Below are 25,454 nucleotides of genomic sequence, written 5' to 3' on the forward strand. Positions count from 1 at the left end.
TCACAGTCCTCAGAAAGCATCTTCTGACTTTTTGTACTGCATAAGCTTACTTAAAAGTTAAATGAATGATTGCACAATGATGTAATAAAGAACTCTGAATTAGCAAGCAGCTATAAGTTCAGTATTTCACAAGGATTGATTGCTTCAGGCCGCAAAGAGCTGAAGGTAACAAGGAGATTAATGCTGGTCTATGGCCATTCTGGTATTGCGTCTAGATAATGCTTTTTCTTCACACTGCAGATTTTTTTTAAAGATATGTTTTCCTCGAAACACCCAGTACATATTCGCTTGGCCTAAATATCTGGATTACGAATGTCTCAGAAAAGGCTATTGAAACATCTATAAGTAAAAAAACGAGTTCCAGTCTTTCTGTCTCACATCTAATACTTTAAAATCCCAGAAAACATCTCATTTTACTTTATACAGGAGTATCTTTTCAATCATATGATATTCCACTGCTATTTTTTCAAATACCCTGGCTATTAACTATATGCAGCTTAACTTAATAAACACATCGCTGTACTTGGTTCCTGAAGCAAATTTTAAATAATTGAATAGGTCCTGCTCTTTAAATGGCTACAGATTATCAAACTTTTAAAAAGCCCAACATCTCTTGCAGAATGAAAATAAGGGGTGGCTAAACTGTGGCTCTCCAGATGAAGCTGGCAGGGGCTCATGGGAACTGTAGTCCGTGGATATCTGGAGAGACACAGTTTGGCCACCCTTGGTCTAGGACTTTGCAAGTTTGTTTGACGTACTTAACACATGTAACATGTGTCCCAGTGAGTTCAGGCCAAATGATATTTACTGTCTCATGCAGCTAATGAACAGTAGTCTCTTTTAAAATAAATGAAAACCTTATAATTACAACTGAGGGAAACATAAATGGTCAAGAGGAGGAGATGAGAAATTACGCACATAATAAAACTCAACACAGATGTTGCTAAGCATATAAATATGAAAATCTGCCTTAGAGTAACATTGTGAGTAGACGCCAGTATGCTGGATAAAATTAAAAAGAAATGTAGTAGAATCTTAGTGGATTAAATTGTGAAAAGTTTACACAATCTAAATATCATTGTTCTTCAGTGCAGGATATATGGCTGATTTCAAACATTATCTCTTTTGATATTATCACTTCTTTGTAAGTTTAAAAACAAACACTGATCATCATATTTTATGTTTGACGATGATGATCATTATGATGATTCAGGGACAGGCAATACTCAGCAGTGGGTCAAATCTGGATGTCCTATCCTGGAGTTGGACATCCACTCTGCTGTGTCCTTCTAGTGGTTGAAGATAGCCTTTTTAGGGCCAGGGAGTATCCTCATGGCAGACTTCCAATAGATAGAGAAGTTCTAAAGAGACAAGACAGTGGGAATTTCCGCATGTGCAAAATGTAGCTGGACAGCCTCCAAATGTTGGCGACATATTCAGGCCCCTCCACATGACGTCACCTACATCCAGAGGCTACCCAGCAGCCGGCTTGTGATTTCACCATTTTAACTCATAATGCAGTAAATCGAGGAAAGTAGATTTACCATCATAAAACGTGTGAACCACCAGTGAGCAACCAGTGAGCATCCAACGAAAAGACTGTATGGAGGGGGAAAGGCATGATAGACTCAGCAGCATTGTCCTGCCCTTCCTCTCCATTTCCTGCCCAGCAAGGGAGGCAGATTCTCCCCCTCTCAGTTCAACTTCCATTAAGTCTCTCTGCATGATTGTGCCACTTCTGGGGTTTCTCGAGCCCTGAAGAATGTTTCAGGGGTTTCTCAATGGTAAAAAAGTTGAGAAAGGCTTTGCTAAGCCTTGTCCCCTCCACAGATTGGCTGTGGGCTAAGCTTCCTCAACAAAGCTTTGACACAGTAGCTCAGCCTGCAGCCAACACCCTGTTTCCCCTTTCGCTTGGAGCCAAGGAAGCTTTTTTTTTAAGCGCTAGGAATCATGCTCAGGAAAGACATGGTATCATGAAGAAGCTCCTGAACTTAGTAGGGAGAGGGTTTGCTTTGTGCCATCTCAAGAAAAATCCATATGTGGAAACAGACTCTGTTGGAAAAGGCCATCATGGAAGCTGAGAACAAGAGGGAAAGGGTTATTGCTGCAGTTGCTAGGGTGTTTTGTTTGTTTTAGTAAAAGGTATCCCAAAATAATGGCCTTGACTTCTCCAATTGCATTAGTAGGAAGTTGTTATTGATATTAAGGAAACATAAAATTCCAAGCAATCTTGTTTTGATCACAGATTTATATGAATAATTATGACTTATTGTAAATATGGAAATGAAACTAGGGGTGTGACTTATCAGTGTCAGTGTGTGGAGCTAAAACCATGAAGTCTGGGGTCAGAATGGTTGATTTCATTAAGGGCTGCCCCTACCTTTCCCCCATCCATACTTAGGGCTCAATGATTCCTGTTTCAAAAGTAGCTAAAGACCAAGTGGAATGGTTGCAGGGAAGTGGAACATACATTTGAAATGGGGCTATATGGAAATCAAGACAATTACAGCAGTTTTGTTCTGTTTTCCTGGAATTACAGAAGTATAGTTTCAGGAGTAAAAGTAGGATTTTGACTCACAAGGGCAGGATTCCAAGGTAGGATCTATGATAAGCCCCCCATATTGATACAGGGACCTATAAAATAATCTTCCCTTGATTTGGGTAAATCTCCCTTCTTAAAAAATTGGTCTGTACAAGTGTTGATGATGGGGTATGACAAGCCCTGTTGCCCCAAGGCAACTATATCCTGTGGTGTGAAAAGGCATAGCGACAGACAGTTGTATCTAAAGTGAGTTGGTGTTTCCTGCTGGATAAGTGTTTCTGATATATACAGAGCCAATGTAGCCCTGATACGGGCCTGGCTTCTTTAACAAGAGGATTGCTTTCCCATTTGTTACTATTCCCTACTGGTACTTTGTTTTCCAGTATTCGTTATGGCTACAGTCCATTCTCCTCCATTTGATAGGTGTTGTTTATGCCTGTGTTTCAAGCATGTCCCTGTAGTTGACATCACTGATGTGGACAGGAATCTTGACCGATTTCCAGGAACTTAATGTAGACGGTGTGAGGGTGGTATAAAGAAATTCTATAGTGCAGGACTTCACTGAAAACATACATTGCTCTTTCGCGGAAACAATGAAGGCTCAGGTTCTTTCCTGGAAAGGAGAGAGGAGAGTAAATGTAGCAACTTATAATTCAGTGTGGTTTTTTTAATTTAGGAAGCCATATAGAACTGGCTTTTTCCACCTCTGTCTCTTTATTTTCATCTAACCATCACAGGTACTCACTGGTGTTACCTTCATGGCATGAAAGCTGCCACAGTTTAGTTCCTTGCTATACCATGAAGATCATTAGATACCCAGGATCACATGAGAAAAGCCTGTATCAATATTATCTTAAGTTTCCAGACTGGGCAGTGCTTATGTGGGAGAGGTACTGTAGCGTGGGATCTTTCGAGATGGCCTAGAGACACCATCCAGTTACTCTAGCACTGCCTTTCCAGTGCTACAGTAACACAGAAACACAGACCTGGAAAGAACATCAAGGCCTTTAGTCCAACCCCCTTTATAACACAGGAACATCACAACTATCTCCCCTCCCCAGTCCCCTAGTCCCTCCCCCCACTCTATGCTCAGTGGAAAGGAAACAACCTGCAGGATCCCTTGCCAATTTGGTCAGGAGGCAATTCCTTCCTCACCCCGATGTGGTGATCGGCATTACACTGGACATGTAAGAAAGGGCCTCAAGATCATGCCCACCCTCTCATAATCTGCCTGAGTTCATAGAATCAGCCTTACAGTCAGGTGGTCATCTAGCTTCTGCTTATAAACCTTACTTTTTAAGGAGAAACTTGTACACAATCTTGCATGTGTGATATACACTGACTGCGTATGTGCTTGGAAGCTGCCATTGGCTATGTCTTTTAACACATACGTGCCCCTTATATGCATGCAGTGACTGACACACATGTGGCTTGAAGCCAGTTACTAAATGTTAGTACTTTCCAGGTTGAAACTGTACAAACTTTGTGCTCCCCCCCCCAGAAACCAAATTGAAGCATCATACATCAGAATTTTTGCAGTGTCTCCCATGGTTTGGAAGCTGACAGTGGAGAAGCCTAAAGCTTAACTTGGGCTCTAGTCAGACTGATCCTGAATTACCACATAAAGTCCCAGGTGCCAGGGTTCCCTAGAAGCTGCTGACACCAGTTAATGAAGACTGAAGCAGTAGCTCTTCTCGCAAACAGACACAGGCATGTTCTAGTGGAAAAGGACAAGAGATAGTTGTAGCTGAGGGGATGGCTAGTGCTAAGCAGCAAGCTATGACCCCTATTTTTTTTTAAACTTGGATCTGGTTTATAATTAGCCTGAAAGTTCTGAACGGAGTGAATTTGTACAACAGACTTCTTAATTGAAGACTTTGGCTTCATCAGTATTCTATACAGTGCCGGAAAGTGACTTTTCAAACAGTAATGGCTGGCCTGAATCATTTGACGTGGGGAATTTTTACATGTATCTCATTTACACATAATTAAAACCAGTCAGTGTTTGAAATGCCATTGCCCCCAGCTTATCCCAAAGATGTAGGTCATTCAGCCCACAGAGCTTACCTTTAAAAAAAATGAATTGGGAATGTTAATGTATAGTGATTTCATCTTCGAAATCTTACATGGCCAACTTAACAAAGAGAAAATGCAGGTCTATTGAAACCTCCCAGCCACTATTCTTGAGAATAACAAGGCATGCAATTTTGATTGTATCCTCTCTTATTTATTTTACTTAGTGACTGGATGAAAAGTTATTTCTTCTCTTTACAAGAGCAGCTTGATGTGGCATAAGTGACCTAGCACTAACAGCGCATAAGTGACCCAACACTTACCTTTTATTTCCACGATTCTCATTATAACAATACAAATGTTTGCATTGTTGGAACTGCTGAATGGTATTGGTTTCCTTGGAAGTAATCCCACACAGGGAATGTTTTTTTAAACAGGGTTCTTGACAGTGCTTCTTTAATAGGGCTATATTTTCTGGGTATGATTCTTATTAGGGCTCACTAAGTAACTGCTCCCCACTGATTACAGCATGTTTACAATAAAAGAAACAATTATGAATGAGGTCCTCTTATCAGCTCTCTTTAAGTGCTCATTTTTCTCCAGAGGGCAGAATGTCAACAGTAATTAGATAGTACTCCTAAAATAGAGTAAATTATGTATCATTTTGGACTAGGTGAACTGAACTATCTTTGACTCACGCTCATTTGCAATATGGCCTACTTTTCAAACTTGTTGTGTATACTGCTGAATCAGCTCTTTGAACTGCTTGGTTCATGCTTGGAGTAGTTTGGAAGCTACCCCAGATGTCGCAATTCCCTCCAGAGCTCTGGCATAGCAGAATGCGTTGGAATTAGTGGTTTCATTCGTCCCTAAATTCCCCCAGTAGTTCATTTTATTGGCTGCTCTTATTATGGAAGGAGCCAGCAAAGGAAACAGGTCTCCTGGCTGTGCTAAGTATTAAGCGTTTCGTACTCGTCGTATCACTCATGCTTACCAAGAAGTACTCTTGGCCAAGGAAGACACCGTCTTGGAGAGAGGATTCTGGACCCAGACAAATAAAAAACAATATACCCCCTGAACAGCATCTCCAGGGATAACATATATATAGTTTTGCTTTAGCAAGAAAATGTAGAGCTGGCCATGCTGAGAGCTCCCTGTGTGCAAAATTCGCTAACTTGCAAAGCCTGAGCCAAGTTATATATTTTATTGACTGGTGAGCCACAGTGAAGAATGTAGAATCAGATTTAGGACAAAATGTCTCCTTAAAAGCAACTGGCTCTTAAAAACACTTCCTTCTATGGCCAGTGCCCCTACAGTGATGGCGAGATGCATTTGGTAAACACTGACTCATGGTTCCTTGCATGAGTGGGAAAGGAAGCAGGATCACACAAATGAAAACTTGCTAAGCTTTGCATAATGGTTTGTTTTAATTGGTCAGAGAATCAGATTGTGTTGGTAAGACCAAGCGATTGTGTTGATATGAAGCCAAATACAGCACTGAGGTTTTACAAAATAACAGTACTGGTTTACAACATCTAAGTAAGGGTCATGCATGCCAAAAAAAAGGGGGGATTCGGTAATAATGTGTGTTTGATACACACTATTCAGTATCTCGTGACTGGCTGGTATTGTAGCGGTTTGGGTCAAAGTTAGCATTTTGTTCCTATTTCAGATTTCTCTTTTGGGGCAATCATTAAGTCATCAAAGCTTTCCCTTGGTCATTGTGTTCTACAGCCCATTGGCCACTGCCACATCTGGTTGCTGCTTATTTATTTCCCAACTAAATCTCCATTTCACAATCACTGGTGTTGGATTGCTCAGGAATTAAAGTTTGTAGCTAAAGGAAGCTGATGTTCATGACACTCCATCTTCCAGCAATCAGACAAGCATACCTTCAGATGTCCATTATCTCCATTAACTCTCCCATTCCATGCTTTTGAGGCCCTGACACAGAATCAAAAAGAGAAGTGTGGGGTTAGAATCATAGAATCATAGAGTTGGAAGGGGCCACACAGACCATCTAGACCAACCCCCTGCTCAATGCAGGATCAGCCCTAAGCATCCTAAAGCATCCAAGAAAAGTGTGTATCCAACCTTTGCTTGAAGACTGCCAGTGAGGGGAAGCTCACCACCTCCTTAGACAGCCTATTCCACTGCTGAACTACTCTGACTGTGAAAAAGTTTTTTCCTGATATCACATTGCTCACAATTTGAGATCAACAAATTCAGCCCTGCTAAAGTTGAAACAATCTTTGGGGAATTAGTGAAAGATTCTTATAGGGCTATGCTACTTATGGGGCAATATTACCCTGCTAACATCCCTCCCCCTCAAAATCCCTCAGGCTCCACTCCCTAATTCTTCAGGAATTTCCAAATGCAGGCAAACATTATTTCCCACATGTAGGTTGCAAAAGTTGGCTTTCAGCTATTGATTAAAAATAGGTACGTGACTGAGATAAACTGGACATTCATTTTTTATTGCTTCTCCCTCTATTCCCATGGCACTACCTTCTGAATTAATTCCCCACTGTAAACAGGGAAGCTAACCCCAAACCATAACTATCAGTCCAGTTTTCTACCTAATACTTGTACTTATTATTGCAGACAATACAGAGCAAAGAAAGAAGGTGCCCAGAGAGAAAAGGTGTTTGGACAGGATAGATAGGAATGAGTTTGGTTAGGGAGTGAGTAACTGAAGCCTCCTTGCAGGTTCACTTCCTAAACTGATTATAATATTTTCAATTTGTTTGTTTAAAGCTACATGACAAATATTGAAGCCATGAAACTGCCTTATACTGAGTCACACTATTGGTCTATCGCAGCCTTTCTCAATGTTTTTACCATTGAGATAGCCCTGAAACATTCTGCAGGCTTCAGGAAACCCCAGAAATGGTGCGATCACAGAGAATATGGTTGGGAAGCATAGCTGTGAACATGCCCACCCAGGGCCCCTTGCCTTTCTACCCACTCCAGGCCCATCATTGGCCATTTTGGTAGGGGGGGGGCAGGCTGACATGACCATTTATTTGTTTGTTTGTTTATTTGCTTTACTTTGCTTTGCAAGTGTGCAAAAATCCAAATTAATCACCCCAATTATGGTTTTCACAAAACAACTGCCTTCTCAATGTTTCTTTAGCTTTCTGAATAGTTCTTTAGCGGAGTTAATATAGTTATTTTAAAACTTCACTGGGTTATTGTACTACTGGTACTGAATCAACTTTCTAGACATATCTATAGGCTTCCTGTGAAGAACCTAAAATGGTCAACACCAAGGAAAATTAACTTAAGCCTATACAGGGTGGAATGCAATTACAAAAATATAAGACATTTATTAATCAAGTATAAAATCCAAGGCTTTCAGCATAGCCTCAATAAAATCAATACATACAAACATTCTAATGCCTGTGCTGACCAGACACGTTTCGACATGACCTAAACTTCTTCCAGGGACTTAGAATACTCTGAAACAGAACAGAAAATATTGGCCACAAGTCAAGATAAAGCATACTGGATGAAGGCTGGCTCCTAATTATGAGATACCTCCTGGACACTGAAAGAGCTTGCCTTGACCAGGCCCTGTTTTTGAAACATTAGAGGCATCAAATAGTTTTATCTGGCCTCCTGGTCCACAGAATTGACTGGAGGTCCATAGTGTCCTGAATATATCTTTTAATGTAAAGGAGCCAACTGGCTACAACAACTATTGTATATTTTATATATACTGGTTTTATTCGATGCCTGACCATTGATAAAGGCATTAACACCAAAACGTTAATAGATATAGAATCATAGAATAATAGAGTTGGAAGGTACCTCATGGGTCATCTAGTCCAACCCCCCGCACTATGCAGGACACTCACATCCCTATCGCTCATCTACTGTAACCTGCCAGCCCTTTGCCTTCACAGAATCAGCCTCTCTGTCAGATGACTATCTAGTCTCTGTTTAAAAAATTTCCATGGGAAGCTCTTAAGATGATAGATGGACAGAGATGGGTAAGTAAAAAAGATACAGGACCAATGGGAATTATTGGCCTGTATCTTACTTTTAGCTGGAACATCTTCCTCCAATAGAAATGGCTCTTCCTTCAATCCAAAAGCAACTTGGAAAGAAGGTTCCTTGGACTTAGACTCATGTTGTATAAAGCCTTAGGATTTCTCCAATGGAAGAGTCACTTGAGTTGAAAGGAGCTGCCTGTGGCTGAAGAAAGGCTTCCAAGTTTGCTCGATGGAGCAGGAGGAGATATGCCAGTATCGCTTGAAAGAATCTGGCCATAGATGCACACAGAATAAAATTTAGCATGTATGCAAATCCTTAGAGTCTTAGACATAATTTTTAAAGGAAAACCCATACAATACAAAACTGTTTCTTCTAACCCAATGGTTTTTGCCTCTCTAGAGTAGAAGATGTTGCTGAAACAGAATCTCCTTCACAGCTGGATGATTTAAAATCCATTGTGAGTGGAAACGAAGAGGAAGAAAAGCTTCAGGTTAAAATACAGGCTTTTGAAGAGAAAATAAACCTTGACAACAGTACGCCTGGCTCTGTGCGCAGGTACAGCCTTGGCCAGGTTTCTAAAGAAGAAAGGAAAGACATGAGATTTAACAGGTATAGTTCCTTGAAATGTGTCAGTGATTTTGCATGCTGATCAGTTTTCCTATACTGATCTAGCAAAACATTAAGGTGAACAGCCACATTACATAGTACCTGTGGGCATCAGGCATTTAATTGTATCCAGGCCTCTTGTCAATAACTCTGAGAGCTGGATAAGATCTCTATGAGTTATTTGTTTAACCTACCCTGTACCCCAGAGTGCAGTGGGAGATGCAAAAGAAACATTGCTGTGGATCTGAAAATCTCAGAAGCATAGTTTGTAACGATTCCTTCGCCAATAGGCATTTTAAAAGACTATCAATATTATAGACTTGGCCACAGGAAATCTCTTTCCTCCTCCCTCCCCCACTTCTCTTTATTCTCCCTTAAAAGATGGTTTATTTGCCCTGACAAAGAATGAAAAATGAGCAAGCAGTCATGCATAAATATATAGTCAATTCAGAGAAAATGAACATATGGCAGAAATGCATCAGATAGTTAGTTAGTTTGAACCCCGCATTACATGAATACTTAGCGATTTTAAAGTTTCCCTTTAAAAAAGCAATACAGGAACCCAAAATGTGAGTTCAAACTTGCATTCCCCATATGGGAAGATTTCTTGAAAAAGCGTTTTGATTGCAAGGTGTCGTTTAATCAACTCTATGCAATGTTAAGATGAGATGGATATTATTTTTTTTAATTAATGGAATTCTCCTGAGAGCATCATTGATGCAAATAATAGAGGCAGACCATGGAAGGAAGGGAAGGGGTGCTTCATCTATTGGCTTGAAGGGAAACTGGGCAATCTGGCTGGTCTTCTGTAGGTGCCACAACAGAACACAGAAGGCTGTTGAAGATCTTCTCCTTTTCTTTTTTTTTCCATTTTTTGTTTTGAATGCCCAGCTAGTAAAACTGCCATTCTAGACTTGACTTCTCTTTCTCATAGTTCACTTAGGGCAGTGGTCCCCAACCTTTTTATCACTGGGGACCACTCAACGCCGGGGACCACTCAACGCCTTTTACTGAGGCCCGGTGGGGGGAGTAGTTTACTCCTCTACTCTCAACCACTGCCCTAGCGCTCTCTGATCGCTATGGTAATGTTTAAACATCCCTTCAAAATAAGATACAGACACACCACAACAATGAAGTGGGTTGTAAAGGGCTGGGGGGATGAAGTAAAGGGCAGGGGGGGATAAGGCGTCCTTTGGGGCCCACCTCCAATTAGTCGAAGGACCACATGTGGTCCGCAGCCCACAGGTTGGGGATCGCTAACTTAGGGTGCCAAAAAGCTTTGGACCAGCCCTGGATAGTCCAGTTAGACTTGTTTACTTTATCTTGATTTGTGGCCAATATTTTCAGTTCCATTTCAAAGTGTTCTAGGTCCCTGGTAGAAGTTTTATTCTATTCTCTGAATATTTGCCACATATTTAGAAGGTCCCATTCCGGTACTGCTGGTCAAGACTTGTTTGATGAAGGGATTTTATTTTTAAAAATTCAGGTGTGAAGCTGTGTTGCAGAACAAAGCTTGAGTCCAGTGGCATCTTTAAGACCAATAGTTTTCAGGTATCTGAAGAAGTGAGCATGCATAGGCAAGCTTATGCCTTGAATAAAACTTTGTTGGCCTTAAAAGTGCCACTGGACTCCAACTTTTCAAAAGAATGTGTTAGTCCTCCTAACTAAGAGCTATGATAAGACATTTCTACTTGATATTTCATTTTTTTAAATTTGTAAATATGGTCTGGGCCCTGCGTATCTAAGGGACTGCCTCTCCCAGTATGCTCCCAGAAGAACGTTTAGGTCTTCTAATACCAACAACCTGGTGGTCTGTGGCATGAAGAAAATACATCTAGCCTCATCCGGGGCCAGGGTCTTTTTAGCTGGGGGCCCAGCCTGGTGGAATGATCTGCCATTCAAGACCCAGGCCATGATGGAACTACTTAATTTATGGAGAGCCTACATAATGGTGCCCTTCCACCAGGCTTTTGGTTGAGGCCAGAATAAACTACACCCAATAAAATCTACTGGGCTCCCTCTTGCCCTCCATCTCCAGGTTTGCCTCCACCAAGTTAGAATTCGAGTAAAGATCATACTGTTTATGAAATGGACCAGGAGGCAGATTGATGAACTGAGCAGAAGTAATGGGGCACCATAAGTTTTTAATAATGTTTTTAACCATGATTTTATAGACAGTGTATGTTTAGGGCATATTGTGAACTGCCCTGAGTCTGCATGTGTTGAGGGGTGGCATATTAAAACCAATAAATAATAATGGACAATATCATCTAGTAAATAACCCACCAACCACCTGTTAGGGAACAGGGCATTTTTTTTCTCCCTCCAGCTTGATGATAACCCTACCATGGAAATGCCTATCGTTCCTTTGGGAGGTTGTCCCTTGTTCCCGTAGACTATTTATTGTATAGCCTCTGATTATTCTGGCAAAACTTTTTATTAATTAGTAGCAACACTGGATAACTATTGGGTTAGTGTCTACAAGTTTAGCTCCTGACATTCAAAATTTTGCTGGGGAGGGAATATTGACGTTTGCCAGGTACATCCCAATTGATTCCTTGGCAGAGTTCCATTGAAACATTAGTTTAGATTCTCAGGTTGAATTTTCAGCAACTGATTCATTTGAGTCCAGCAGCAGCTTAAGGACCAATAAAACGTTCCACTTTTTGTGAATCAACACTCAGTTTGTCACATAGCATCTGCCACACGTTTGACTGAGAGCTTTGATTCATGAAAGTGTCTACTCTGGAAAGAATTGTTGATTTTTATGATGCTACTGGACTCAGATTTTGTTCTGCTACTGAAGACTAAATGGCTACCCACCTGATTAGTTTATAATAGCACCCAAGTGCTTTCCTGAACATTTTGTGTGCATGAAACCTTTAATTTGCAGTGATGGGAGTGTATTTACTTTTGTTAAGTCTAATTAACTGTGCACGTTCTAAATTGAAGGTGAATTTCTTTCACCATTATTTGGGTTGGGTGCATAAGTTGAATCCAGGTCTTGTTCAATGATTGAATTGTATTTGTTTGCTTTATTTAATTAGCTAGTTTAGCAATGCAGCCCTATGCAAAGTTGCACCCTCCTAAAACAACTGGATTTTATGAATTTAGGAAGGTGCAATTCCCCTTAGCTCAGCACTGTGAAATTGCTTATTGCCCAGAGAAAGGATGCTAAACTCTCAGTTTAATTTTCCTACCAAATACTTGGTCAATCTAAATATAAGTCTGGTCTGATCCAAAACTCACTGATAGAAATAACATTTGAGAAATATATATATATATATTTGCATCTAAATTTGGCATTGACAAGAAGATCACGAGAAATCCAAGCTGTATATGTAATGATAGAGTTCAAGAATGAACTGGAAAATAAACTTGTTGATTGTGGTAAAACTAGAACAGCAAAAAGAATTCCCCCAGTGTGGGGATGATTATTACATTTCTTAGCTGTATAAGATGAACATTTGGAAAGAACAGTTGGCATAAATGATTTGTTAGCAGACATGGGCGTAGACATCTTATCTTTGGGGGGAAACTGGATAATGTCTTGATTAATGCAGCAGGCAGAGGAAATTGGGGAGGGCACATGATTCAGTGGGAGAGCTCTGCTTTGTAGGCCGAAGGTCCCGGGTTCAATCTCCAGGATCTCCAGTTAAAAGGACTGGGTGGGAAGTGATGTGAAAGACCCCTGCCTGGGATCCTGGAGAGTGGCTATCAGTCTGAGTAGACAATAGTGACTTTGATGGATTGATGTTCTGATTTAGTATAAGGCAGCTTCATGTGTGTTAATGTGAGAGGATTCAGTATCTAGATCAGTCTTTCTTAACTGGGGTTTTGGGAAAGCATGGGTTTTTTGGATGGCTCTGGAAGGATTTCCCAAATGGGTGGCGGTTAATTAATTTGAAATATATATTTTTAATTGATTAAACATTTATGAGGTGATATGACCAAAGATGGTCATATTGACCTGCTCCCCCATCCCAACATGGCCAGTGATGGGCTTCGAGGGGGTAGGAAAGGGAGGGACCCTGGGTAGACAATGACACAGCCATGCTTCCCAGCCATATTCTGCATGATGGCGCTGTTTCTCAAAGCCTGAAGAATGTTTTAGGGGTTTCTCAGCAGTAAAAAAGCTGAGAAAGGCTGATCTAGACTGCAATCCTTTATCTTGGTTGAGAAACCATGCCAGACAGGATTTGCAATAAATAACTGAAATAATGCATCGGAGAGGGCTAATCCAAGGGTTGCTGATCCTTAGTTAATGCACCATTAGATGTAAGAATGAATGCTTTAGAAAAGACTAGTTAAAGGAGATATGGTTTAAATTAATGTTTTGTATGGTGATTATGGAAGGTTCCTTCTGTGCAGCAGCAAACTAGGGATGTGGCCTGCTGGTGGGAAGGACCAACTTCTACTTTGATGGATTGATGGGCAGGTGAGTGAGGATTCCCACCTTTACCAGTAATAATTCTGATATAGCAGTGGACTTAAGGAGTGCCCCTAACTCCTGAAAGCATGCAATTACTGACCTGTAACCTGTTTCCAGGAGGGGTACATCTTACTAATGGTTTATTAGGTGACAGAGAAACACATTTGGACCACCACTCCTATAACAGCAGCTTGAGAGATATTGCAGCAAAGGCAATCTAACTCAAAGATCTGAATTTTCTCCCCATATATCCCAGATCATTTTTTCTCTACCCCAACCAATTTATCCCTGCCTTTCTCCACACTCCAGGTCCAAAAGCCTGGCTTTCCATGCCGTTCAGATGAAGAGCATCCTTTCAGACAATGGTCAAGAGATGGAGAGTGGAGACGTTACAGGAGGCATGTCTTTCACAGATACCTGTTTGAGCCAGGAGAACAACAAATTGCCTTCAACGGCAGGCACTGGAGAGCCACAGCTGGAAAACACTTTACTTTCACACCCAGGTATCAAATGTATTGAATCAGAGAATCCGCCAGAACCTGTTAAAGAAAACTGCTATGAGGGGAGCCTGAAGACAACAAGGCAACCTGTGGAATATCAAGATAAGCTTTACTTTCACTTAAAGGAAAATCTCTCTAAAGTGAAAGCATATGTTCTGGAGATGGGGAGAAAAATTCCACTCCCAGATGAATGTGTTATTGAAGGTAAGAGGCCTGAAACTTTGAAATAATGGAAGTATTAAAAACATTTTAGGACTCTCGTATAAACTGTCAACCAGTCTGCTCCAAGCAAAAGCTCTTTCCACCAGCTGAAACGTGTATTCCCATAATGATGTCATCTTAAGAGGCATTGCTTTGAGATTTCCTTTTGCCGCTCAGTTGTTTCTGTTCTGCACTGTGCTTTGTCCCCTAGAAGACCCATTTGCTGCCCTTACACGCTGGCCGTAATCTCTCCATAATATCGAAGGATGTACTAAGTGTGTGCGATAGTCCTGGAATCCATGTCATCTCCCTTGTGGATTCATCTGTGCATTACACTGGGCTTAGAATGAGATGACAGGGTTTTTCCTCTCTTCCCAGTGAATCGAAGATGGCTTGAACAAGGGGGGGGGGAGGTCACTGTTTAAAGCTATCACGTATATTTTATCCTATCCTTTCATAGATTTTTGTATTGTTCTCAAATCCTGCAAAACCTGTTCACCAGCGGCAGCCATGGGATAATGTGTTCACCTTCTGTTTATACCTCTCACAGGTATCTTAGATGTTATTGCTTGTCCCTGCCTAAGGACAATGATACAAAAAGGTGTCAAAAAGAAGCAGTTCAACTTTATAACCTGTAGTAAGATTGTGATATCAGTGCGGAGGGAGGGCGGGGGTTACAAGCAATGCAAAAGGCTTTCCTTCCCTAGTGTGCTGATATTAGGATATTCTAAGGAATCTTCAGTTCTGCTGTCTTTAGAACCACATTTAGCTATAAGAGAGATATGGGTCAAAATTAGCTAAGCTGTGAACTCAGCAGTACGGACAAGTTGGAGAGTCATGTAAACACCCCACTGGGGAACATGTTAGTACCATGGAAGCCATGGATGTCATCTGGTAGCAGCCCTTAGGAACTCTGGGCTTCTCTGCACTCTGATTTTCCTAGCTTGTATGACTTGTTTTTTGGGGAAGGGGGGCTGGTTCTGCAACTGTTTGCTCTCCCGAGTGATCAATTTGATATTACACCAGTTTATATTCAGCATAAAACCCTGCTGTTTAGATCTGCAGGGAGACAGGCTGGACATACGCTGTTTAGATCTGCAGGGACATATGCTGTTTAGATCTGCAGGGAGACAGGCTGGACATATACACCCATTCAAGAAACCCTTCCAGGGCTGTCAAGAAACCACAGTGTGTTCTGAAATCCAGGTACAGAGTAATGCCTGATCCATAATAAGGCACTTAATATAGTGATTCCTAATAGTCTAAAAAATGCAAAACAGTGGCATTCAAGCAGAACATGAGATAATGTGTCAGTCTTATTAAGGCCACAGGTGTCTGACAGAATAAGGCCTATTCAAAAATCTTCCATTTAGAAACATGGAGGGTAAAATATTTAATCTAGCAAATGGAAAAAAGCTCCATAGTAGTACAGGATAGTTAAATAATGCATATAAAGGGATAAGGACCTCAGGAGAGAGATTGTGAAGGACAAGGGTGAACAAACTCAACAAGCTCTGAATAACAGACTTCCATAATCAATTCCCAAGACTTGCCTTTTAATCAGAGGAGTGTTGATTTGGAGTTATGATTCTAAACAATCTGAAAGAATGATAATTATCTAGCTGTCTGTATGTCTGTGTTCTTTCAAAGGGCTGACATTTACAACTTCCTCTAGACGGCTTTCAGTGACTTATGGGATGAGAAACCTGCTGAGCTCTGAGAGAAGGGATGCTGAAAAACATACTACCATGGGGAAGTTTGTTTAAATAAGTCCTTTACATCATGTAATATGGATTAATACTTGTGCAGTCAACATTCATAGCATATGAATATGCCAGAAATCATATCATCAACTTGGACCATGGGGAGCTACCTAGGGTCTATTAGGCCTTAGACAGACCTCACTATGCTGAGGTCAGTAGGAAATGATCAGAACATTTCAGAAGCTGCTATTAAGTTTGTCTCTGGCAGTCAAATTCTGTGTATAGGGATGCCAGATCCAGACTGGGAAACTCCTGGAGATTTAGGGATGGAGCCTGGGGATGGCAGGGACCTCAGTGCAATATAGGGATGCCAGACCCCGCTGGGGCCTATGGATCACCTGCTTTGGCACTTCTTTCCTCACTTCAAGAGTTCAAGAAAGTGGGGGAAATCCCCCCATCCAAAACTTGCAAAGTCTTCATTTATGACTTTGCCACCTGTCAATGCTACCACAGTTCCACCACCACCACCACCACCCCGCCAAAACTTGTGGAGCTGCAGTTTATGGGCAGTAGTTGTGGGTGGTGGAACTGCAAATGGAACTTCTGCCAATTTCAGGTTATTTATTTATTTATTTATTTATTTATTTATTTATTTATTTATTTATCATACTTCTATACCGCCCTCCCCGGAGGCTCAGGGCGGTTTACATTATAACAGAAAACAATACATAAAACAGTGTGTAGAACATGTATAACTGAGGTTAGGGAGAACAAATACAGTGCTCACTCTGTTTTTTAGGAAAACTCTCCCATAAAGTTTTGTCCAAAAGCCAGAGCATCACCCTGACATCATCAGCGTCATTTTCATGTGATGTTAGCACATTAGAGAGTTCCCAGACCATGCCCACAAATCCCCACACCACCAACCTGATTCCACCTGGCAACCCTAGTGAGATACAGTGCCATAGAGTTCACCCTCCAAAGCATCCATCTTCTCCAGTGGAACAGGTGACCTGTAGTTTCAGGGGATTGCTAGGTACCCCCTGGAGGCTATTATTTCTGTCTGAGTGCCATAGGATGAGATGCTGTGTTACTGACGTTTCAAGAATCTTCAGATGTAGCTATGGATCAGGAGAATGTATTTGCTTGATTCAAGACAAGCATGACTTTTTATGTAGAGTTTTCACATAATTTATTAGAAAACTTCATAACCGCCATTAGTCAATTCAATTGTTTGAAGGTCCTTGAAACTGTAATATCATTTTAAGAATTTGCAAATAATCCATCTTTAGAGTCTCTCTTCATATAGTGAATACTTAACACATATTCCCTTGCATCTTTCTGGTGCCAAAAGAAACTTAACATCCCTACTATGGTAGTCATTTTAACCATGTCGTTTTTGTGAAGTTCAATCTTCCTGATGCAATTTCCTGGAAATTCTTATAGAAGGATTCTTCAGACAAATTCCCAGAACATGGACACAATGTAAGATTGATGTGACTCATTCTTCATGCATTCACAGAAATGCACTCATGCCGATTACACAAGGGATTTAGCTAGTTAATATTTCAGATATTCCATAAACCACTTGTTCTGAAACATGGCAGTAATTCAATCACCTATAATTTCTGCATTGGCAAAGCAGGAGTTCCACATTGTTTTTCTTGTTGTGTCTTAAGAATCTGTTTATAAATTATTGCCATGAATGCACAGCTGGTTTCATTACCCAAACTGGAATTTGTTAAGATTTGATTAGCAATAAAGTGTGGAGTAAAGTGAAAAATGGTGTTCTTAAACAACTTTTTTTGAATCATGTTGGCATGTCTGCATTGCATGACTTTTAAACCCTGCTAATTCTCCCAGATCTTTCAACAGCTTATGGTCATTAATGGTAGTATCTGATTCTTTCAAGATCACTTTCAATAGGTTCAGCTTTCAACCTTGCAGTTCAGTTCCAGAAAGTAGTTGGGGAAATGATGCTTAGCATTCTGAGATTTAACAGTGAAGCTCCACTGGATTCCATTTTGTCCCCATGGTCATCTGGAAGTTTTGTATCAAGTGTTGTCAGTACATATACTACTTTTCAGCTAGTATACTCGGGATGTAGGAGAGTGTAGTTGGATATTTCTGACCCAATAAAATGGCCGGTATTTAAGGGATCAGATCAGATCTGCTATACCAGATTCTGCTCCTGCACTCCTGACATGATTCATAATTCCTACATTATCACCTTCAAGGCCATACGTGGCCTGGGTCCTGCTTACTTGCAGGACCGCTTGGTTGCTTATGCCCCCCGTAGGGCTCTTCACTCTGCAGGTATGAATCTACTGGTTGTCCCGGGTCCCCAGGTCCCTGGGATGTTTGCCTGTCCTCGACCCGGGCCAGGGCCTTTTTGGTCCTGGTCCCAACCTGGTGGAATGAGCTCCCAGAAAAACTGAGTGCCCTGCCAGAATTATCAGCAATCCACAGGGCCTGCAAGACGGAGCTCTTCCACCAGGCGTATGGTTGAGGCGAGGGCAGAACCCAGGTTCCATCCCTGGAATCCCCATGATCCATCAGTCTGGCTCCCTCTCTCATGGAATTGATGGTTATGGCCTCTGACTGAACAAGGGTTGGATGGGTTGTTATTATTATTATTATTATTATTATTATTATTATTATTATTATTATTATTATTATTATTATTATTATTTCGATTTATTTCCCGCCACTCCCAGATGGCTCGTGGCGGGTTACAGTGTCTTAAAAACCCCATTAAAACTCCCATTAAAAGACTTTAAAATGTCACAACATGGTGGCACAATAATAAGATCCCCTTCCTACCCCCCATTCCTAAAAAAGGGGGGGTGGAGGAGAAGGAGGTCAACGATGTTCAAGAAGCCTGGGGGAGAGCAGTTGATGTACCCCAGCAGCCCTAGCCTCAACCATAGACTTGGCGGAAGAGCTCCATCTTGCAGGCCCTGCGGGACGTTGAAGGGTCCCGCAGGGCCCACAGCTCACCCGGGAGCTCATTCCACCAGGTGGGGGCCAGGACCGAAAAGGCCCTGGCCCTGGTCGAGGCTAGGCGTGCTTACCTAGGGCCGGGAATGACCAGAACATTCTCACTCGCAGAGCGCAGAGCCCTGCGGGGGGCATAGAATGCCATCGTTGTTGTTCTGTAAATGCGTGGGAATTATGGGGTTTTATTGTGATTTTAATGTTTTATTGTGAACCGCCATGAGAACTTATGGAAGGCACTGGCAAACCACCCCGTATTGAGTCTGCCATGAAAACGCTAGAGGGCGTCTCCCCAAGGGTCAGACATGACTCAGTGCTTGCACAGGGGATACCTTTACCTTTAGCTTTACATATATAAGAAAAGAAAAAAAGAAAAGATTCCTGTTGGGGAGGCAGAAGAAGCTAGGGAGGAGGGTGTGATCTCCAGCTAACCAGTGGTGCCCATGCCCTTTAAACTTTAAAGAGCCATCATTTTACACACTGAAAATAATGTGTAGATGCATCACCAGTCAGCTGGAGTGGTTTCTCTGACTAATGGATGGTAGATCTAGGAGGCCTTGCAAAAAGTCTGCCAAAAAGATGTCCTTATTTTTATTTCTGCATGTGGCACCATTTTCACTGTGGAAAACCCACTGTAGTATTTTTAATTCTGCATGGCACTCCCCCCCTCATAGTGGTCACCGCATCTTATGAGGGCAGTATTTTAAACTAACCTTACAATGACTTTTCCTTTATGACGGTACTAAGGACAAACTTTTTATCATGCATAAAACATGAGCGTGTTTTTGGTCTCCTCCCCTGTGCTCCTGTAACAGCCCCTTTTCTGCTTGCAATACCTCATCCACCAATGGGAGGCGCCAGCTGCAGATTCTCTGCTTTTGCTATAGAGAAGTGGAGCCTCTGGCTGCGTGGAATCATATGATAGACTACAAAACTGTAGCTTCTTTGTAGAACTATAGCACACAAGTGATTATGTGCAGCGGCAGACTACCTATGAGCAGTGAACATGGCTGGAGGGGCTGCTGTTTGACAGCTTATCAAGCTGGTGAAGTGGAGGGGTCTTCCCTGTGCTGCCTTGCGTTGGCTCAGTGGCGGTCTGAAATACTGGTTCCCTCTTGCAGGAGAATGAGGAAGCAGAGCTGCTTCAGGCAATGGGCAGAGGCTCCCAATTTGGACTGGCTCACCAGTTATTAAAAAAAAAATTCAGGGGGTAGAAGGTGTGGCGGTAATTTTCAGTTTGCACGAGAACCTATGGTCTCCTGTGGTCCATCCTGCCCAATCTCCATGAGGAACAGTATACCTCAGAGGGGGAACAGTGGTAGTTTTGGCATTCAAAAGCCAGTGTGCCCCCATGGAAATTTCTGTTGAGGTCTCCATGTCCATGGACTACAATTCCCATGAGGCCCTGCCAGTAGCATGTGCCAGAGTGGCAGTCAGATGGCATTGCAGTTGACCATGGCCTTCCAATGAATGTCTAGCACAATGGAGGAAGTTCCCCCTCCAACTTGGAGAGCTACATGGTAACACCTTTCAAATGCATAATTGCTGCAACAACAAAAAATGAATAAGGTTTTGGTGAACAGACCTAAGATTCAGAGTAGACGTACTTAGAATTGCTCTGAAAATACCTTGAACTGACCCTGATCATCTTTTTATATGTATTCATGTTTGAATGTCTGTTGTTACAATACCTGATGAAGTGGTGTATTGATTCCTCCTATAGCCACAACTCTACGGATATATCACTAAACTTTAAAACTTTATACCACTCTATATTAACTTGGAACGTATTGAGCAAATAAACGTGATCCATACTATGTGGTAATCAGAGTTACAAGGAACTGATGCAGCCAGGTTATGAACAGCCCATTTAATCAATATCACTGAGTGCAGTTTCCTTGAAGAGCAATCATGTGGAATATCCATGATTATGAGGATTTCTCCCATGCTGATTGGCAAAAATAAAGATCTGCCAATGTATACATATGTGCATACCATTTTTTAGTTTTGAGAGGTAATACTAGGTGAAATGTATTATTGAAAACAAGCCTATAGTTTCTCCCAGTAGTTTAATATGTTTTACCAAGAGAGAGAGAGAGAGAGATCATGAAATAGCTATAGAATGCAACTTATGCTGCCTGGCCAGCAGCAGGATAAAGTTGCAGAGACTATTTACATCAGTGTCTGCCCCCCAACATTCTTGACCCACTCCAAACCACCTCCCAGACACAAAGCCAAAACTCCTTCTCCTTTCCCAACAGAACGCTCCATAGGGAGCCACTAGTTACAAGGTGAGACCCCCTCAGTGATTAGTAATTGAGGGCCAAATTAATCCCTCTCTTGATAGGAAAACCTGGAAAGGCTCTTAAATTTGCCTTCCATTTTTCAGAGTGGAGGCTTAGTACTTTCATTATAATACCAGTGGTGTTGCCACTGTTGCCAAAATTAGCTAAATCAACCAGTTAATATGTGGGAGCCTTTCCATAGAATGTGCCCCAGAGCTTGAATCATAATAATAATTTAAATAATAAGAATCCAGCCTTATTCTTTTCTTTCTTTTGGCATAGCAGAAACACAACTGGTTACTAGAAATGCTGGGCTTCATCTCTGCAAGTTTGTGGTTGTACTGAGCTAGCAGGGGCCCATATGTTTTCAATCACTCTTTGGCTCATGCCATGGCTAAATGTATCAAAAAGGTTCCAGAAGCAAGCACTGCAGGGGAGCAGTGATCTTTTCCATCTATTTCCACCATATGGTACTAATTATCTCACAGTACAGCATAAAACATAACAGCAACCAAATTCAGGCCCAGGGCACTCTTGCCCTCCTTGTTTAAGGGGGGATTCTATTGTACTTTCAATCAAGTTTTACTAGTCAGGGTTTATCCTAGAGAATAAACAATGAGAAACACGTCAACAATGGCAGAGCTGAGATGGAATTTTACAGTTATTGTACCACTTCAATTTCCCCCCCCCCCTGTTTTAATTGTAACAGGAATGTATGTGACTACCTATGGAAAGTGACACAATCTATATTAAGGGCCGGTTTGTGGCTCTGAAAGAACTAGGGCAAATCTAACAACCACAAATGGAAATTTCACGTCAGGATGGGCACTTTAATTGTGGTATTTTTCAGGACTGTCCATCCTTATGTTCACCAGCCAAGCACCCGCCAATTAAGTGATGTGTGTAAACCAGACCTAAAGATATTACTAAATTAGCCCAACATATAGTTCTTAGGACTGAATTCATGAGTCAGTCTAGATGCCACTAACTACAGTGGGGAGCAGGGTGAGGGCAGCATGCTTTATCTGTCCCCCTCAACCTGGTATGTTGGCCTCACTTCCCCATAATGTCTGATGGCAAAATCCAATATGCACAGGGCCTCTCAGAGGTTGAGAGAGGCCTGGGCCACTTCCCTTTTTTTTAAAGCTCCCAGAGCAAGTGGTCATAGAAGACAAGTTTAGAGTGATACAATGAAGGATCAAAACTATTTATTTAATGATATAATTATGCCTGAAACTCAAATATTTTGGCCACCTCATGAGAAGGAAGGACTCCCTGGAGAAGATCCTAATGCTGGGAGCGATTGAGGGCAAAAGAAGAAGGGGGCGACAGAGAATGAGGTGGCTAGATGGAGTCACTGAAGCAGTAGGTGCAAACTTAAATGGACTCCAGGGGATGGCAGAGGACAGGAAGGCCTGGAGGATCATTGTCCGTGAGGTCGCGATGGGTCAGTCATGACTTCGCACCTAACAAGAACAAATAATTATGCCCTTCCTGACTTCTTGAGATACAGAATTAGATTGGGGAAGAAGAAAGAGTCCCCGGCCCCAAGCTGGGTGGTGGTAAATCTTTCATTAAACTTTAAAGAGCTAAGATTTTACATAGGGTGGCCAGGTGTAGCACATTTGAACAGAATAGCACTTTAAAATTTAAAGTTGTCAGCCCACAACCATTTTCTCTAGATAGAAATGACTCAACTTTGAATTTTCTCTCCCCGCACCCCCTTTTGCTAACTTTCAGCCACTAAATCCAGCATTTCAGCCACGTGTCCCGGTAATTCTGGAGCTCTACTTTGTCTACTTTTGTCTTTTTATTTCTTTGGAGTTTTGTTACCTTGCAAAGAAAGAATTTTTTAGAAGAATCAAGGAATGTTCTTGCATGGTGCCATATAAAGGAAATAGAGAACCGGATACTAAGGAAGGTTACCAGATGTTGTTACTGTAAGGAATCTCACCCTATTTCATGACATGAAATATATATTTCACCCCGCTCCCTAAAGTATATATTTTCCCCTGCTCCTTAGAGTAGGGGTTGTGGTGTATGCTCATCATGATATTGATTGTATCCCACCTATTTCCAAAGAATTCAAAGTGGCTTTCATGCACCAAAAATGTATGACAACTCCCCATGCATCTGTGAGTCTGTTTAACTGGTTTCTTCCATAAAGCCCCATAAAATATACAACTCTGGTTTTTGTGTGTGTCTGTATGTGTGTGTGTGTGTGTGTGTGTGTGTGTGTGTGTGTGTGTGTGGAGAGCATATGAGGCCATTGGTGATTCTTTGAAGAACTATTTATTATAATCCCTTCCCCGTGCACATGGCAACCATCTAATCCAACATGTAGTTCAATTCAGTGCAGTCATGAAAATGAGTTATCAGAAATCTCATTCCAAGGAGGTGGAGGCTGATGGATAGGAATGGATGAAATGTTTTGGATTCTGCCTATCACTACAGTGTGTGACCTTCTTTGAACTGGGGCCATATCCAGCCTCCCTTGCTGAGCGGCACTGTCCTATCAAAGGCATGGAAAATGGTTTCCCCATAGACAATCAGCATGGCTAGAACCCTGCTGCCAAGTCCCAATGAAAATAGGCATTTTAGTGGCAGAAACATATAATTTTGAACAAAAACACTATTTTAAGTCCGGAAGCTTTTGCACACTGGTTTCCAAAGATAGGGCAAAATATAAATCCCAGAATAAAATAAATAAAATAAATAATTAATATCTTTGATTTCTCCTGGTAACTCGTCCCTATCTTCTTTTCCTGCCCCCTTATCACCCATCTCAACCTGTCCCTGCCACTCAGCCTCATGATCCATCTGTGAAAGAGCCATGGCCCACTTTGGGGCTCCAGCTGAGTTTGAGAAACACTGAGGTTTTTAGGAAGTGAGTTTGTTTAGTGAAGAAGGCATTTCAGCATTAATCTGTTCTTTAAAGCAGGAGTAGTCAACCTGTGGTCCTCCAGATGTTTGTGGACTACAATTCCCATGAACCCCTGCCAGCGTTTGCTGGCAGGGGCTCGTGGGAATTGTAGTCCATGAACATATGGAGACCACAGGTTGACTACCCCTGCTTTAAAGGAATGAAACACTGAGGTTATCTGCACTTAGAAACGGGGCCCAGGGTTTGAGGAATGGAAGGACCTTGAAGGCCATTTAATCCAATTTCCTGCCTTGATCCTTAATACCAAAGATGTTTTCTTGTTTTATTTCCTTTCCCCCATAGCCATATTAGAGAGTTACAGTTCCATCTTGGCTCGATTTCTGATTTGCCGTCTTTAAAATATTATCAAATGAAGTTTAATCAAAGCTATGATCAGCATTTTGCCATTCTGCCTTTTAAGTGGTGAGGGAGAGTGCTGAAAACGATTACATTTTGTGGGTATTGCTCACATATACATTTGATTATCCTGCTGGAAGCTGGCCACATGTGAGCTTCCTAAGGGTCAAAGCCACAGCCAGCCAGAATGAATGGAATCCAGCAAGGAAAAAGGATTATACAATGACTGAGAGACTATTTGGAATGTGAAGGGCATAGTATCCACATATGGTCCGGTGTAGTGGCCCCTTGCCTTGTGAATCTCCTCATGGCTCAGGTGTGGACAACCCTACAGTGAGGCTTGGCGAGGTGATTGTGATAAGGTGGTAGATGTGGGGGGAGTCAGCTACCTGCACCTCTTGCTTCACCCCTGCATCTGTCTCTCAGGAGCCAAGGGAGCTAATAAATCTTCTTTCCTTGCTCCCCAGATATCTGAAGGACCACCAGTTTTTAAAACTGAAAATCCATGACAGGTGGTTGGAGAGTTTGTATCCTTTAGCAAGGGCCTGGGCTAGCGTCAGCATACCATGAGGTGAAGCAGCTGCCAGAGCCCATAGATTCTGGTGGAGCCCACTGCTGCTGGCTCCCTAATCATGTATTTCCTCTGAATACATGCAACCACACCCTTCCGCTGTCTGCTTTGTTACCTGTGCTCACAGCTGCATATGCAGGCAGTGTGATGCAGAGGTAAAAAAGGCAAATGCACCTTTTCATTTAACCCAATAGCTGTATATTAGCCTTGTAAAGCCAAAGAGAAATGCAAGTGAGCTATAAATGGATTGTCATGTTATATATATATATATATATAACATATATAATATATATATTATATATATACATATATAATATATATATAA

The 25,454-nt window shown here is 41.7% G+C and overlaps 1 protein-coding gene across 6 annotated transcripts in view; it reads left to right on the top strand.

Moving 5' to 3' along the window:
- Window positions 1–25,454, top strand: part of VEPH1 (ventricular zone expressed PH domain containing 1) — a 153,694-nt gene that overhangs the window by 84,181 nt on the left and 44,059 nt on the right. For 4 of the 6 annotated variants that reach the window (XM_077348599.1, XM_077348598.1, XM_077348601.1 and 1 more), the window contains 2 exons: window positions 8,954–9,163; window positions 13,902–14,296. In XM_077348599.1, coding sequence (XP_077204714.1) covers window positions 8,954–9,163; window positions 13,902–14,296 — 605 coding nt within the window. The remainder of the gene's footprint in view (window positions 1–8,953; window positions 9,164–13,901; window positions 14,297–25,454) is intronic. The other 2 variants (XR_013233440.1, XM_077348600.1) reach the window with 1 other exon arrangement.

The sequence above is a fragment of the Paroedura picta genome, chromosome 8 (genome assembly GCF_049243985.1).
Source record: "Paroedura picta isolate Pp20150507F chromosome 8, Ppicta_v3.0, whole genome shotgun sequence".
Taxonomy (NCBI): domain Eukaryota; kingdom Metazoa; phylum Chordata; class Lepidosauria; order Squamata; family Gekkonidae; genus Paroedura; species Paroedura picta.